This window comes from Agrilus planipennis, unplaced genomic scaffold (assembly GCF_000699045.2).
Source record: "Agrilus planipennis isolate EAB-ADULT unplaced genomic scaffold, Apla_2.0 scaffold256, whole genome shotgun sequence".
NCBI classification, from domain to species: domain Eukaryota; kingdom Metazoa; phylum Arthropoda; class Insecta; order Coleoptera; family Buprestidae; genus Agrilus; species Agrilus planipennis.
In genome coordinates, this window is record NW_020439045.1 from 121,212 (window position 1) to 139,581 (window position 18,370).

The 18,370-nt window shown below is 33.9% G+C and overlaps 1 protein-coding gene across 3 annotated transcripts in view; it reads left to right on the top strand.

The window, feature by feature from the left end:
- The window catches only part of LOC108741179, a 37,117-nt gene extending 24,215 nt beyond the window's left edge, over nucleotides 1–12,902 (top strand). For all 3 annotated transcript variants that reach the window (XM_018475865.1, XM_018475866.1, XM_018475868.1), the window contains exons 2-3: nucleotides 367–520; nucleotides 11,887–12,902. In XM_018475865.1, the coding sequence (XP_018331367.1) occupies nucleotides 398–520; nucleotides 11,887–12,762 (999 nt within the window). In that variant the 5' untranslated portion in view covers nucleotides 367–397 and the 3' untranslated portion in view covers nucleotides 12,763–12,902. The remainder of the gene's footprint in view (nucleotides 1–366; nucleotides 521–11,886) is intronic.
- Nucleotides 12,903–18,370: the final 5,468 nt, after the last annotated feature.

Sequence of the window (18,370 nt, forward strand, 5' to 3'; positions counted from 1 at the left end):
TTTGCCAGCAAAGACCAAAAATTTTATGAGCGTGGAATTATGCTACTACCAGAAAGATGGCAAAAGGTGTTGGACCAGAACGGTCAATATATAATTTAATAAAGTATTTGTTTATTATACGAAAACTGTCTTTCATTTCCACAAAAAAAAAAACGAAATGACTTTCCGAACAACCCTATAATTAGAGATATTCGTGAAGGTGCCCACATAATGCAAAATACGTGTAGGATATTTAATAAATAATTTGTAAAACTTTTCAAATGTTTTATTAAAATTCATTGTAAAGGTTAACTGTTTCATTATTTACAAATGAGAAATAATGGGTAGAGAATAATAAACTCATAATTTGTTCTTTTTTTGTTACAGAAAGCAGTAGTTGTACAAAAATCAGCTTTAAATGGATGACACCCAAAACGTGAGCGATCTTGAGGAAGCTCAAAATGTCATTAGAAACCTTCGCCAAAAACTCAAAGTACAAGCACAGCAATTGGCCAATTATAGGAGGGCTTACAAAATGCAGGTTAGATTTTTTTTTCTAATTACACAAGTACGCCAGAATTTAAGTGATAGTCCGCATGTTTCCAGAAGTTTGCGAGTCGGGAATAAGCGTAAAAGTCATGCCATTTGTAATACAAAGATTTGAATCTTTTAACAAGTTGTGTTTTTGATTGTTGTAATGGTTCATTTGATACAAGGTCGTCAATCCTAAAACTGTTTGGGCACGCACCTCCACTCTTTCTTATTTCGCATTTCCCTAAAACTAGAACATTCCACATCTTTAACTATTTGTGAACACCAATCTAATCTAGGTCTACCTATACTCCTCCTAACTCCCGTTTCTGCCTCTAATATATCTCTAACTATTAGCTCTTCATGCCTGAGGTGTCCTACTTAGTCTATTTCTTGTTGACTTCCATAGAGACTTCTGTTCTACTCCTTCTAATACTTCCACATTTTTATCCTTCTTTCTTTTGATAGATAGTTAATAAATCTAATTAATTCATAAATCGGCTAAAGGGATAATGCCGTTAGGAGTTTTCATTAATAATATTTTTTTGAAGTTTTTAATTAAGTATCTAGATATGCACTTTAACACACATTAAAATTGCCTATTAATATCACGAAATATCATTAGAAGAAGTATTACTAGACCAATAGACCAAGCATTTTGTTTGAAAGTTAAATTGTTGACTTATTAATTTGATTATATATAGTTGTAATTATGAAGGAGGAAGTAAATCGTATATTATAATTACTTAAAAATTAAAGATTATTACACTTATTTTTTGGATTAGTTGCGTATCAGACTAGGAGTTACTGACACCAATTTTACACTTGAGAATTAATTTAATTATTTTCTAGCACCCCCCTCTCGAAATTACTTTAACTTAAATATCCATCTCCAGTGTGTCATATCCCCCCCCTCTAGGACTTTAGCGGCCAAAAACGGGCGTATCGCCCACTGTGAGAAAGACTGATGCATAGGTATCGTCTTAATTATTCAACATATCTATAAGAACATCTTATCCAGAATAGACCATAGTACAACTTGCCTTTAGCGGATCTTTTTGGCATCCTTTTCGGAAAAACGCTTCTTCTATAATGTCCAACATGTATTTTATCTCATTTTACAGTAATTAATAATCTAAAATAACAATAACTTTGTATATCCTAATATGTAATATTTGAATCGTGGTTTTATCGTAGGTGTGAAACTAATTTTGTTCATCAACAGTTGCTTGTATCCTTGTTTAGATTTTTTCACAGTTGATCACCCTTCGATAGAATACTCTCACAGAATTTCATCCAAAGGCGAAAATTTTGTATTAGTTTTGTTGTTGTTAACGTCCCAACCCAATTCTCACTGAGTGAAACACTATTTACAAGGTTATAAAATATAAGGTAAGTTCGCCTGTCAATCTAAATCCGTTTTTTTTTATTACTGCACTTCAGCTATTGATCGCAAAACTAATTTAAGTACATAAGTACGTACGATTCAGTACGTATAAATATGTATTATGTTCTCCTTCACATTATAAATAAATAATTCGCCGTGAAGGACAATCATGGGCAGATATTGCCTGCGCTTACCGATTTTATTAAAATAAACCGTAAACTAATTGCATTAGAAGCACATTTTAATGCTTAACATTACGTAATGTAATGAAACTGCATCATGGCACATATAGTACGTATATACTTATCTGGATACATAATAGAAAACCTTCGATTTTGTCTAATTCACCAAACACATATTGGTCATACAGTCCTGGTTGATTTCAATTCTATTCTAATACTATTTCAGACTAGCCTATATCTGTAATGTTGCTTTAAATAAATTGTTCGTTTTCGACTTTTGTTTTGCTAAAAATGTTTATTTTTCTAATGTGACTATGGGAAGAGTGTGGGTGTTAGTTTAAAAAATATGTAAGAGTGAAAGGAGAAGAAGACTGATGGTGATGGTGAGGATTACGGTGTTTTATGAGGTCGATATATGAGGATGGGAAGAAATAAGTAAATAAAGGTTTTATATGAAAGATATATCATGTAGTAAAAGCAATTACAGACAGTACGCTATATTATGTAATAAGAAGGGAGGTTAAATGTGGAAAGATGTCGGAATAAGCGATAGAAAGTATAGTAACCCATGTAGGAAGTCAATATTTTCAAATATTGGACGAAGCATGGTAAATACCTAGTTTGTCACTTCGATCCAAGCTTTGATTGGCAAACTATACCCTACATTTGCCTTTAACAAGCCTAACCTTGGTACTTGAAGATTGACATAACATTGGTCCAATATTGACAAACCATAACTTGGCGAAAAGTTAATGCATCAAACCTTGGCACTTGAAGATTAGTCGAACATTAGCCCAGCAGTAAGAAACCTAATACTAGTCATACTTGCCGAAACGTTAATGTACCAAACCTTGAAGATTAGATGAACATTAGTCCAGTATTGAAAAACCTATACTTAGCTGCACTGTACTGGTCAAAACTTGGCGAAACGTCAATGTACCAAACCATGACACTTGGCAAGTTTGACATAACATTGGCTCAATATTGACAAACCAATGCCGAGTTGTACATTACTGTTCCTGGTTTAAGCTTGTCACCAACTTCTTTTTCTTACATGGGAGAATATTCGGTGCATAACATGTCTGAAAACAATAAATATTGAGCGATAAGTTTATTTCAAAATATCATTTTGTTATAGGCGATTAATTTAAAATTTTCTTTAATTTTATCTTTCTTCATACGTAGGTATATGTTTATAATTTATAGCATAAATAATAGGTTTGTTGTTTTAGTTGTCTTAGAAGAATTATTTTTGCATGACAGAGGCGGTTTTGAACTTTAATATGAAAGGTTGATCGTGGTTGACAGTGAGCCAGTCCGTTCGTTACGTTGTGCTATCTCTTTTCCTGATGATAGCACACCTACTAAAACCATACGGCATCATAAAACGGTTTGTCGAACACGCAGACCTAGATTCATGTCTAACTTTTTTAAATATCGAGGCCATATTTCGTCAGACAACCAATTATTTATACATTGGCTTTTAATGTAGACTTAAAAATATTTTATTTTCTACGAATAATATCCTTTATGACATAGGATTTCGGTACTTCACCATTCAGAAAATTTAAATCGCGCATCTAAGGTCTTCCACTCTATCTGTATATCTATATCTTCTCCCACTTTTTCTAGATCTTTGAACTCTCGGTACTATAATTTTTTCTTGTATTCTTCTATTTCTTCTAAAACAAAATTAGCCTTCTCCTAATAATTTTCCGTCCATTTTGCCATTCTCTGCACGATTCTAGTTAAAATTTTTGATTTTAATGCATTCTATTTTCTAGACATAAGCAGTACTTAATTTTATTTTTCATTATAATCTTCGCAAATGTAAATCAGGGTTGACGAATAGACAGAACAACAGACTGAAATTATAAGGATTCGCATAATCCTAGAAAGGAGTAAAAATAAATGCTTAATTTTTGGTGTTTTTGAGCTTAATGAGCACGACCACCTAGAATTGTTCCTGTTATTTTTTTTTTCGTATTGCATGCATTCAAACATTTATTTCCCGAATAATAACTACACGTTAATTCCTAAAGGACGTAATGTGACTGAACAGATTTCAACCCTTTCTGCATTATTATTACTGAAAATATAGTGCTATTCAAATATTCATGAATGCTGTATACTTTCGCTAAATTGACAGACAGTTATGAAAATTCAGTTTTAGTGTTCAGCGCTAATTATATTCGAAAAGGATATTTCTGTAGTTATTACTGACCCATCAGTTGAAAGATAATTGATACTGAAATCCAATAAAATGAAATTACCTGTGACATTTTTAAATTCTATTTTCTCATTTATGAACTAAACGTAAATGCCCTATTCACTGTGAATTTTCATCATCATCATAAGGTCGTCAGCCCTAGACTGGCTGGACACGCACCTCCACTGTTTCCTATCCTGAGCTAAGCTTCGCATTTCCCTAAAACTATATTATCCCAACCAACAAGTCTATTAGGTTATTAAATAATATTCCATTGGATACTGGTCACTTATTTATATTGTAATGAAATATTCGTGAATATTTTCGTTTTGAAAATTTCCCGTAGATTTCTTTTGGCATAACTTTCGTATCGATTTTCACCTACGGCATTCGTTCATCACAATTTGTAGCGTACAGCATTTAAGCTGGTACAACTTTTGTAAAGCATATTCTTAAAAAACAAAAAAAAAAATACAAAAAAAATATGTGCAAGTTTCACTTGAAGTCTGACAAATTTGTTTCGAGTAGAAGGTTATTTTCCAAGAGCAGGTACTTTTTCGCATTTTCAAAGAAATTAGAAAACAATAAACCAAGTGAAACATACACAAGCGTTATTTTTCTAATTTTAGTTGTAACTGAAATTCGATTTCATTAAGTTAGATATCTACGTCAAATTGTATTTATATTCTATGACTTTCCAAGAAAAACAATTGTGTTGCGATAATTCAATAATGCCGATTTATTTGCAAATAAAAGTGATACTGTCAAGAAGTTGCTGATAAAACGAGACATAGTTTAAGGGAGAACGTACACAATTGTTTCCCAGGAGGGTTAGGCTTTGTTTTTCTTGATGAAAGGGAGCTTTTCGGTCAAGTTTTCGGTTTATATCTTTCTTCAACTTTTCCAGCAAACTTGTTCTTTTATTTATTACACGCAGTACCCTTTCTAATACCGTTCAACAGTGATTTACAACTATCAGAAAAATAAAAACAAAAGCATTACGCAAGATGCATTCGTAATCATTTTCTTCACAATAAATCTGTTTTCAATTTTTCTAAAGTTAGATTCCTATAGATTAATAAAAAATATAACTAAATTATAAAACTGCAGTTGGAGTCGGTTATAACAAACACGAAGATAGAGAGAAAGTGAAGTAGAAGGTTTTACCATCATCATAAGGTCATCAAGACTGGTTGCTACCTACACTTTTTCCTGTTCTGAGCTAGTCTTCGCATTTCCCTAAACTGGAGCATCCCACATCCTTAACTATTTGTGAACAGTAATCTAATCTAGGCCTACCTCTACTCCTCTTAACTCCAGTTTCTGCCTGTAATATGTTTCTGACTAACCCTTCATGCCTGAGAAGGTGTCCTACCAACCTATCTCGCCTATTTATTATTGACTTCCATAGAGTCCTCTATTCTCCTACTCTTTCTAATATCTCTTCTTCTCTAACCTTCTCTATCCACGGTATCCTCATCATCCGCCTGTAACACCACATTTCGAACGCTTCTAACCCTTTCTTTTCCGTAGCGCTCACTGTCCATGTTTCGCACCCGTACAGCGCCGCCCTCCATACATACACCTTCTTCAAATTTCCAAATTAACCCCTTCGCGAACATAGAAATGACTTCTTTTTGTTGAAGGCAACTCAACCCTGCATTACCTTCTGTTTTATATCTCTATTACTCCTTCCATCCTCACTTATCTGACTTCCTTGATTCCGAAAATCAGCCACTTCAAATTTTAAAAACGTTTAAATGGGAAGTATTAACGGTATTTTTAATTTTCACTTTTGTAAACGCGCATTGTGGAGGTTTTACTGAATACTCTTTCTCAATATGTAAAAGTTATTCGGTTTTCCTAGGGTGCCCACCGCGTTAAAGTTGAAAGCTGCAGCTTTTATTATAACAAATAATTTTACGGTACTTGATGTCATGTGGCGTAAGATCCACCACTTGTTTTGTCCTTGAAAATAGGCCACTGGAAAATTTGGTGCTTGGCAAAGTCGACAGAGATCAACTGAAACCTGGATAATGCAAACCAAAGTTGTGGAAAATAATTGTGAGACTGGAAGATTCTGTTTCAAGGAAAATATATGGCAAAAGTTTAATAACTCCGATCAATATAAAGCCTCTCAATAGACAAACAGAGCACACCATATTACAAGAGACGATGCTTGTTTTAGTAGATAGAACTGATTGTGATGGAAAACAAACAAATCTATTAATATTGAATATCAACAACTGAAGTATTTCGTTGATGGAACATGAACTCCAACGATAAGAACTCCATTATTAGAAAGATAGATTGATCACGAGTGGTATTTAAACGAAAAATGTAATTTAAAAGAGAAATATGCTGATTATGTTTTAGTTCTTGTGGTTAATTTGTATTGCATTATAATAACTCATTATCAAGTATCAATATTTATAAATCTTTATTGACTTTACTTCACCACGCGGAACTTTCACTTGATGCAGTATTAATTATATCAAAGAGCATTAAAACCATGTTTCAAGTAAACCTGGCCACTAACAAAAACGTTCCTTTAAACTTTGCAACCCCCTTAGGGTTGAATTTAGAAATATTCTTTAGATTCCAGGTAAACTATTTAAACTATTACTTCACATTATTATTCGTCTAGGTAATGACAATGTACAGTTACTACTGGTATGCAACGGAAGAAAAAGTAGGAAAAGAGCGAATATAAAGATAGGAGACGAAAAATTAGAAGAAATGGCCGCATTTTAGGTATCTGGGAAGTCAGATGAGTAAGAACGGGAGGAGTAGTAGGGTTATAAAGCAGAGGATAGCTCAGGGTCGAGTCGTCATCACTAAGAAGTCACTTCTATGCTCGCAAACGGTTAATTTAGAAATTCGATAGAGATTGTTAAAGGTATATGTTTGGAGCGCGGTGCTGTACGGGTGCGAAATATGGCGCTGCGGAAAACAAAAGGTTAGAAGCGTTCGAAATGTGGTGTTACAGGCGAATGATGAGGATATCGTGGATAGAGAAGGTTAGGAATGATAAGGTATTAGAAAGAATAGGAGAGCCGAAGACTCTATGGAAGTTAATAAAAAATAGGCGAGATAGGTTGGTAGGACACCTTCTCAGGCATGAAGGTCTAGTCAAAGACGTATTAGAGGCAGAAACAGGAGCTAGTAGGGGTAGAGACAGGGAGGTACGTACAACCAGTCTTAGGACTGACGACAGGAACTGATGGGAACAAAAAACTACGAAGTAATTTACGCACCATTTGCCCAAAACGTTACTTGCTCAATATTCGACCTTAATTTAACGTAAATTCCTTCCTTGAAATGTGTCACATCTAGTCTGAATATTGAACATTATTCTGATAACACCGGCCGCGAAAACCTTGGCTTTAGGAGTTACAATAAAAATAGCATTATTAAAGTAAATATTGCGTATCTATCATATTCAAGACATGCGGCACAAGGCCCTACTGAATCGGCATGAGTGAAGTTTGAATTATTTAAAGAGTCGGAATATTGTCGACGAATGAGAGACAGTCTTTAGCTTTAGCTTAAGAACATCCCCGTTTGGATGATGGCATAAATTTAAATTAAAATTTATGAAACCCGAGATGTGGTAAAGGACGTATATCTTAAGGGGCACCTAACACACGAAGTGACACGCCGTGAAATGTAGAAATGCGTGTGGTATTATTAACTTGTACGGTTGAATTACATTCCAGAAACCAGAAACCTTGCGTATCCTCGTCACTTGATAATTATGCCAATATTGACTTACATTAGTCGAGACGCCAGAACTGATGTAAGTACATATTTATCTTCGCTCGTCGTGTTAAACAAAACTTAATTACAAAGACATAAAAATACAGTTGAAGTCGGTTATAACGAACACGAAGATAGAAAGGGAGAGAGAGATGTATAAAGTTTTACCAAATTTCGTGAAAATGTGTAAAACCGTTTTTGGAAAGAATCATCATCATAAGGTCGCCAGTCCTAAGACTCGTTGGACACGTAGGTACCTCCACCCTTTCCTATCCTGAGCTAATCTTCACATTTCTCTAAAACTTGAATATCCCACGTCCTTAACAATTTGCTAGCAGTAATCTACCGTAGGTCTACCTCTACTCTTCTTAACTCCTGTTTCTGCTTCTAATGTGCTTAGCCCTTCATTCCTGAGAAGGTGTCCTACCAATCTATCGCGCCTATTTCTTATTGATTTCCATACAGTTCTCTATTCTCTTATTCTTTCTAATACCTTCTCATTTCTAACCTTCTCTATCCACGGTATCTTCATCATACGTTCGTCGCGTTAACAAAACGCAAAAATAAAAATTCACAAACCTCACATATTACGCTTTTATCTTAGTCGTATTGAAAATAGCAAACAGATAAAATGCACAAATTTCTAATCCGTTTAGTAATGCTTTAGTACCTCTACAACATTCTCCCCTGATTAGCATTATCATTTTCGTCGCAGTTTGTGATTAATGAGTAAATCTGGAAAAAACAAGCAATTATTAGAATAAAACAAAATAATATAATGTATTTATGACGATCTGAAACTGTCATATTTGTCATGAGATATATCTGATATAAACCACCAAAGTAGCATTCTCAATACTGAAACCGCAGAACAGTTTTATTAGAACGGTTCTGTTCTTAACTGTTCTTAATAAAAACAACCTGTTAAGTGGTCATGATATCGTTTAATTGATGCAGTGAATTACCGATCATTGAAAGTGTAACTACCTCTATACATGTTTACATTGTCACAAAATTAAAAATCGGTTGTCTGTAAAGTCGGTTTACTGACGATAGTTGAACGTGACAACGTCATAAGAAAATACTGATGGAATGGTTTCGTTTTTCAAAAGAAAATTTTAATTTTATTTGTTTGATAGATATTTTGTATGGATATAGAGAAGGAGGTCAATGGAAATGTATTATTGTATAGCAGCGTCCACGCGGACGCATCGCTCACTCAAGTAGGAGAGAGACAGATGTCGAACGCTGCCGAACGCGGAGGCCGATTGTGCCTCTTTGTCGCTCGTTCCGCGCTCTCGCTTGCACTTCAAGCCTTAAATGGAACGCCTCAGAGCGAGGTAACGACGCATGAGTCATGTTTTTTCATGCGTGCAGCCGGGCTCCATCGAATTATAAGACGTTGTCACGTCAAAAAGAAATAAATAATTAGATTATGCTAAGTCTATGAGAAGAAGCTTCCAATGTGTATTTCAAATTTTGACCAAATGTAACGCTTACTAAATGCTTTCCTTCACTTTTCAGCAACAACAAACAATAAAACGTTGTTACTCTTATTCGTTATATAATAAAATCACAGAAATATATTGGTTAATAAGTTATGAAAGAGACTGTTGGCTTTGATATTTTATTTCAGTTTAGAAGATGTAGATAATAGATAATTTGAATTCCACCATTTATCAAATAAAATGTTTTCATCTCAATTTGCCCTGCGTAGAAAGCTTCCGTCCCCTTTCAAAGTTATATTAATAGGATGGTGAGTTGGTTAGTGTCGAGACACGTCTTCAATTCGCTATCCCTTTAAATGAACCTAAAATAGATTGACATGCCTGCAGAAATCATAAGTTAGGATAAATTGGTTAAATAACGAAAACTTGGTAATAATCCGCTCAAAGGCTAAAATAACATATTTATTCAATTTCTTTTTTTTTATTTCGCCAGAATCTGTGGATCTATTTATCTAACAATGAAGTAAAAAATTGCCAATAGTTTATCACAATGGAGGTGGTAATAAAAGGTCCCATTAGGTCTAGTATCCAGATGAAAATACTGTCAATCAATAGAAAATAGTTAGCTATTATTATTTATCATGCTCGAAAACAAAACACTTTTCTACTTTTTTCTCTGGTACACGTTAACGACTAATAAAATTCGTGACGGATACATATGGAAATTGTAAACGCTAAATCACCAATTGTTATATCTTTAAACAAAACTCATGGAGCAAATGAAATATTTAGTAATACGAAATCAATTTGATCAATTGCGAATCTGATGGAAAGGTGTAGTTTTTTATTATTTATATACACACTTTACTCTTCGCAAATAGTTAAGGATGTGGGCTGTTCNCCAAAAACGTGATAGATGCCTAACTAATCGAAAAAACCGTTCAAAAGACACTTCATTTTAATTTAGCGTTGCCCTTACAGTAGATAGTAATTAAATTTGATTTGTACGTGATTCCATTAATAGTTTATTTGTCTGGTCCTGATTTTACTGAAATATCTTTTCTTTTATAAATAAGCCTCATACATTATTTTTAACCTAAACGCAACAAAAAGCAACATTGATCAAAATTCATATGTCGCGTGTTAGTAATTCTGTGCTTCAGTTGCTGCCCTTTATTAGAGCTACCATTCGTAGACAATAACGAGCTACTCCACACATAAATTTTAGCTTTTGTCGCGCAAAAGTCGATACTTATCACAATGAAGCAGACTTGCTGAAACATCGGGTTTATTTATATTTCTTCTTCTTTTTTACTCACAGTCAGTTGAATTAAAGTTTGTGTATATATGAAAACACTAAAGGTGGATTTAGATAACAAGATGCTAGGGCTGGGACTCCATCTTTAGCTGTCATTTGGGTCATTTACTGTTTTTAAATAAGAAAAAAAAAATATCAGAAATGCTCAGGTAAAAACAGTAAGGTTCTTATTGTACACTACCTTTTATTGGTGATCGTACATTGAGTAATGTGGAACTAACAAAAGAAACATAAGTTAAAGCGTTAAAGGTAATGTAGAATGGATATAGTTAAGACGATCAAAATTGGCATAGTTCGCAGTAGATTATTTGTGAGAATGGATATGGATCTTCTGTCTTGTTTCCACTTGGGACTGCAGACATTTGCTATATTTTGAACACGCCCTTGTTAAGTTATGAAATGCTTCATGAGTAGTACAGACAAAATAAAAAGAGATAACCGAACAATAGTAAGCGGTGCAGCGGTTAGGGGTTGTGTAGGTATGTAAAAGATCAGGGTCGGTATTATAACTGCACGGTTGAACTTATATCTTTAAACAAGTGTCTTTGCTTTCTTAAATTGTTAAAATTCTGCTTGTCTACATCTCTTTCTGTTACACGTCAATTGGTGCAATATTAGTCTTTTTTCCTTGTTAGTGTCCGCTGCAATTCTTACCTGACATCTCTCTTCTATGCTTACGATATGGCAATTTTAAACGTCCCAACTGTAGCTTGTTTAATTCAAATTAACATAAACTCTGATGCAACCATCGTAAAGATTACATTTTCATGTATGCATTTTACATTTTATCTTTCAAACATGAGTAATCCTGTTTTAAATACTATCAGAAAAGCTCATGATAATGGTCATCTCAATTCTGTGCTAATTTTGAACGTCCCAGAGGCCAGTAGGTGAACTGATGTTGTCTTGAATCGTCAGAACAGTATTGTACTCGGAAAAAGCCTTAGAGACGTTTGTATAGAACCCTCGCTGCGTGAGTCTAACTCGCACTTTTGACCGGTTTTTTTATTTATGCCATCAAAAAATGTTACCTATTTACATATAATTGCATTGGTTTGTTGTTTTTATTTCAGGACTGCGTGTTGGCTCGGTTGCAACGCGAGAAAGCGGATCAGTTGAAGCTTCTGTCTTCCAAGCTTTTATTATTTGAATCACGTCTCCTCCGAAAACAAAAGGATATCTCTCTCCTCCTAACGCACCGCGAAAACATTATTCATCATCAGCAAAAAATAATTGAAAATCTAACCGGTAGATTGATCGAGAACGGTCTGGACTGTTCCCAAATTGACTTCGAACAAAACCGTTTAGATTTGGAATCATTGAACGATTCGGACAGCGCCGTGGTACTCGAAGACATGGACTCCGATTGTACTTTTACCAGTATACCAAAATTAAGAACAACAAATTATGATTCCGTAACAGTGATGAGATCGGTTTCCGATGCTTTTGACCCATCTTCGAAATACGCTTCGAGGAGATCCAACTGTTTCTTGAGGAGACCGGAAATACTGGAAACGGTTTACAGCGTTGAAGAGGACGCTGATAGTAGTGAATGTCAATCGCAAGAGAAAAAGAGCGACGTCAATAAAAAAAGAGACGCATTCGCGTCGCAAAAGAACGAAAGGATTGTGCCTAAAAACGACGATTTGTTGTACGGGTTTGGTTCTTCCGAATGCACCGAAATGCGTCATCAGGAGTCGGAAAGACCTACAAAATTGACTAAATCTACCGACGATTCTGCAATGGAATCGACTAATAAATGTTCTAATCAAGTGACCACATATAACAGGGTCATGTTGAATCATAGGTCTGTCACTAAACCGAAAGATGTTAAATACAAAAGAATCAACAAGGCCAAATCCAAAAGTTTAGAAGAGCTTAGAGGGAAGTTGAAAAGTTGGGTAGAGCATGGAACCAAAGTCAATAGCTTCAGTGCCGAACACGGCTGAAACTGTTTTAGTAAGTCTTATCTTGTAAATAACCACTTTCAATTATTTTGTGATAACTACTGTTTCCTACAATCTGTTAGGACATTTCCTACTGTAACATATACGTATTTCGTATTATAAGTTTACTTCTAAATAAATCAAGACAATCATAAAAAGTACGTTGTCTTTCTTTTTCGTTTAATTCAAATAAATTTTACTGTGTTTTATTTCCCAACGTCCACAGTCTTTAATCTTTTTTTAATAGCTACTTTCGTAGTCCTGCGGCAGCCAAATGGTGGACCTGACCGAAATCAAAATTTTCAATGTACTTTTAGTTTACTGAACCGCATTTTCTAGAGTATCTGATTTTTCATAAAAAAAGAATGAAAATACATTTTGGCATATCAAGGTGTAACAAAAACTCAATTGGTGCCATTGAATGGTACTTTAAGGAAATAATTTTGTTAAGACAAATTTGCTTTTTATTATCACTTCTCATTTTGCATTACTAAAAGGATTTGGATCATAGTCCTTTAATTTTGGATATCAGTCATCAGTCAGTTGATAGGAATCAAGAAGTACATGTATATTTTATTTTGATCAATCCGTGTATTTTAAATTTTCATAAACAAATGTGTTAAATTGTACTGGTGTATCAGCAACTGATAAGCAGTTTCCACCACCACTCTGAACGTAAAAGAGAAAGGATCAAAGTAATGAGCATGCTTACATCTTCGGTTCAAGGCTGTTGTTAGCTAGTAGTTGAGTAATATTTGGTCGTCAGTCCACACATCCATGTCGGTTTTAGAATCGGCATTTTGGTCAAAACTGACCATCGAAAAAATAGTAGCATTAACCTGTTTGTGTTATCGGAATGTGCTAAACGTATTTAAGAACTTTACTTTGACGTAATAGTGAATCGGCGTTTTGTGCAAACCAAAATCCAGGTTTTGTTACCTCCACAACCAATTGACAGCTTGACCCACTGGCGTTCCACCTCCCGGTATGCTTGTTCTCCGACAGGTAAGTTTATAAACTGTAGTAACTTCAATATGCCTTTTTTTAATGTGATCAAAATTAGTAAGTGAACAGTATTTTATAATCCAGTTACGAAATTATTGTCTATAATGATTTGCATTTGGGTCCAAGCACGTAGCGGAGACATTCCTTGATTGACTATTGAAATTAAATGAACTTCTGGAAGATCGTGAGACATAACTTTCGTTCAAAACAAATTTGAAATTACATAGGTATGTCGTGGCATAAGTAGGTAAAATTAAATTACCCCTTACTAGAATTATATATCATGAAATATTATCGAACAAATGGCGGCTTTTATCGTATATATGACAATCTGCTTTGTTTTGTTGTTCATTTGTGAATATTTTTAGCCCGTAATTGAAAATTGAAACTTTGTCGTATTCTCATCAGGTTTAGGGAAAACGGCAGGCACTAAAGCAAGTCCTTATTAAATGAACACAAAACTTAAAAAGCTTTGTTAAGTTTTGGAAGCAGATTTGAGAATCAACTTAAGACACTCCAATTTTATTTGTATCTCTTGATTAATTATATTTTATATTAAGCACTTATTTTTAAACAATTTTCAACACCTACGGTGATTTCTCTTCATCTAAATTTTTGATTTCAATTAGGACCTTCTTTAGCCTGTTCGAGGTCCTGGACACAAGGATAACGGGGCTCCTGGCTTTGACACAGGACTATTTTGTTGAAACAGCCAAAAAGAGGANTATCGAATTATAAGACGTTGTCACGTCAAAAAGTGCATTCAAATTAAACTTTCTAAATACAATTTCTTCGTCAGTAAACATTAAAATTAGTGACTGTTTTGTGCCCATGTATTACTTGTCTGTCGCTATATGTGATTGTATTACCTAAAAAAAAAGGAGAACCTAAATTTTCATATTAACTTATATTTGCAACATTCGATTTTACACTTATTATAGTACGAAATTGAAAATTAGCAATGCCGATTGTTACTTTTAATCGATTATTGTCGACGGTTTTCATAAGTATCTATCTTTTTATCTATCTGTATCATTTTAAATTTATGCTAATAAATTTCATACTTGTTAGACCGTATTTTTTTATATTTTATATTAAGCACTTATTTTTAAACAATTTTCAACACCTACGGTGATTTCTCTTCATCTAAATTTTTGATTTCAATTAGGACCTTCTTTAGCCTGTTCGAGGTCCTGGACACAAGGATAACGGGGCTCCTGGCTTTGACACAGGACTATTTTGTTGAAACAGCCAAAAAGAGGAAATAAGCTAAATTCTAAATTCATTGAACAATTATTTTTGTTTCTTTACAATTACATCGAATGAATCGATTGGACATGAATTAGGGGGCTGATGTACTTTCTATCCAACACCTGAGTTCAATTTTTTACCACACCCTTACGGAAACTGCGATAATATTACTTAAGTATAAAATATTTTTTAGGAAAACATTGCAGGCATTTGCTTGTTTTTTAAATATTGAAGTTTTTCTAGTCTAATAGTGGTGTTTGCAAGTATGATTTGAAGTTTTTCTGTTTGAAGTGATTGAGATATAGTTATTCTATCTGTATGTTATAGTTTAATGGTATATCAATCATTTTATATTAAAATACAGTCTAAACTCTATATAACGACACTTAAGGGACTGAACCTTTTTCGGCGTTATAAAGAGTGGTCGTTAAATGGAGAGAAATAAAAGATATTATTTTACTATTCTATAATAATATGCATTTACCAATATAGTACACATTTTGCACACGAACATTATTATTCATACATTGCGTATAGCCTGTTATCTTCGTCTGATGTTTTTTGCTGCTCCAATATTTTAATTGTATTTTGTTACGTATCTTACTCATATCTTGAGATACTGCTGGATCAATTTGATTATATAAAAAGCATTTTTTTAATAGTTTCGCTGCATCAAGTGCTTGTTTGATGCTTGGTGGAGGGACAGGATCGTCTTCTTCAACAACGTATACAGCTGCAGTTCTTATCTATTTCGGCAGCTTAGAAAGTACTGCTTAATGACTTATAATGCAGCATTGTTGTCGTTAAATAGAGTGAGCGTGACGCTATATAGAGTATAATATTGTATAGAAAACGATGTAAACCAACCAAAGTCAAGCAATTTCGACGTGTTAAGGAGATTGTCGTTTAATCGAGTGACGTTATAAAGAGTTTACACTGTATTTACAACCCCATTTTGTTTCTGATCTTTTACACATTGTAATAAGAGAAAGTAATGGAATCCATAGTTTTATTAGCTTTGAGTTTGTCTAATAAGCGAAATTTTTCGAATCGTTTTCTAAGTATTTTGGATTATACCTATACATTTATTAGCACACTACAATATCTTGTAGTTTTCAGTTTTACACAGCTGGCGTATATCAATTCGATATTGTTTTGTCGTAATTCATAGAATTTCGTAGTTCCTTACTGAAGGTACGACAAATGGTGATTTGGCAAGTGCTGATATCAATTTGGAACTTTAAAATTCCATGGATCATTACATTGAACCCGGAAAACAATATCGGTCCAATATTTTACATTATCGATTTCGAAGCAGTTTAGAATTTTTTGGGCTCTGTTCAGTTAAAGAATTAGAAGCTATTAAACTATTAAGCGGCCGAATTGTGCAAGATTATGGGGCAGAGTAGTTACTCAAAAAAAATAAATTACAGAATCATTAAAATCGTAGGTATTTTTTTCTGAATTAGTGGTCAATTGGGGCAAAAATCGGCCTTATTGACCTGCGACCTTTGGTCAATTTAAATTATTAATATTTGATGTTTTGACCTATACATACACGTTTGTAGATCACCAAGAATGTAAATTTTTGCAACATTGGCCCCGTTTTAACGTAAAAGGAATATGGATGACAGTAGTGGATAATATATTTAAAAAGCACATTGAATATGCAACAAGTCGATGAATAAAATTTAAGACATCTGATATATTTTACATGCAAAGTGCTCTTAACTAAGACACCAGGTCGACATTCGTGATATTCAAAGAATAATAATCCTGTTGTTTTCTATTTCTCGTAAAAGTTTTTTATCAACTACAATTGTTTCGAAGAATTCAACTGTTTTCTTCATGAAACCCAGATTTATTTTATGAAACCAGGGCAGCATTGAATAGACAAGTGCATTCTTCTTAATAATAGCAGACTTGTCTTCCACTTTTATACGTATCTTTTAAATAGGGTTAAAAGTGGTCCAGAACTAATAAAAGTGCTATGCCATTCACTAATTTTTGCTATAACGGACTAGAAGAATTAAAATGTTAAACAAGTAATAATTGGGTGAATAAAAATTCATCGTCATCGTCACCATCGTCATAAGGTTGTTAGTCTTAAGACTGGTTGGACACGTACCTCCCACTCCTTCCTATCCTGAGCTAATCTTCGCATTTCCCTAAAACTTGAACATCCCACATCCTTAACTATTTACGAACAGTAATCTAATCTAGATCTTTCTCTACTCCTCTTAACTCCTGTTTCTGTCTCTAATATGTCTCTGACTAGACCGCGATACCTAAGAAGGTGTCCTACTAAGTACTAACCTATCTCGCCTATTTCTTATTGATTTCCATAGAGTCCTCTGTTCTGCTATTCTTTCTAATACCTCTTCATTTTTAACCTTATCTATCCATGGTATCCTCATCATTATCCTGTAACACCACATATCGAACGCTTCCAACCTTTTCTTTTTCGCTGCGCCCACCGTCCATGTTTCGTACCCGTACAGCACCGCGTTCCAAACGTGCACCTTTAATAATCTTAATCGAATTTCTAAATTAACCGTTTGCTAGCATAGAAGTGACTTCTTTATATTGAAGGCTACTCGACCCTACGCTATCCTCTACTTTATATACCTATTACACCTTCAATCCTGACTTATCTGACTTCTTAGTTACTCAAAATCAGCCACTTCTTCTAATTTTTCGTCTCCTATCTTTATATTCGCTCTCTCCTTACTTTTTCTTCCTTTGCATACCAGTGTTTTTGTTTTACTTTTATTTATTTTCATACAATACTGTTTTGTCAATAGTGCTTCAATTTTATTTAAAGCTATATCTAACTCCACCTTGCTAGATGCTAATACTGTAATATCATCTGCAAATCTAAGCATACTAATCTTTTGCCCCTGTATATCTATCTATCCCTGCAGTTGTACCGTCTTTAATGATGTTGATCGCGTCTTCGATATATAGATTAAAAAGTGTTCCGTGCTCCTCTATTTCTTCTAAACCCAAATTGATTATCCCATAAGAGTTCTTCCGCCCTTTTGTCTACCCACCTCTGTACAATTCTAGTTTAAATTTAAGAATAAAAATTAAAAAAATTAAATTAGAATCCAACCAAAAACACAAAATAATAACATATTTATTAAAATGACTTAAAATTAGTATTTGATTATGGTTTTATTTTATGGATTTAAAGTAAACGCTTGACACTATTCACTGTTCGTCGAGACAAAAATATGCATTCTTAGGGTAGCATGCTTATATATATATATCCTTTAAATCGTTTTTTTATCCCTTGATCTCATATTCCGCTGGTAGACATTCTATTGTATACTTTTCGTAAGTACTTTTCAAA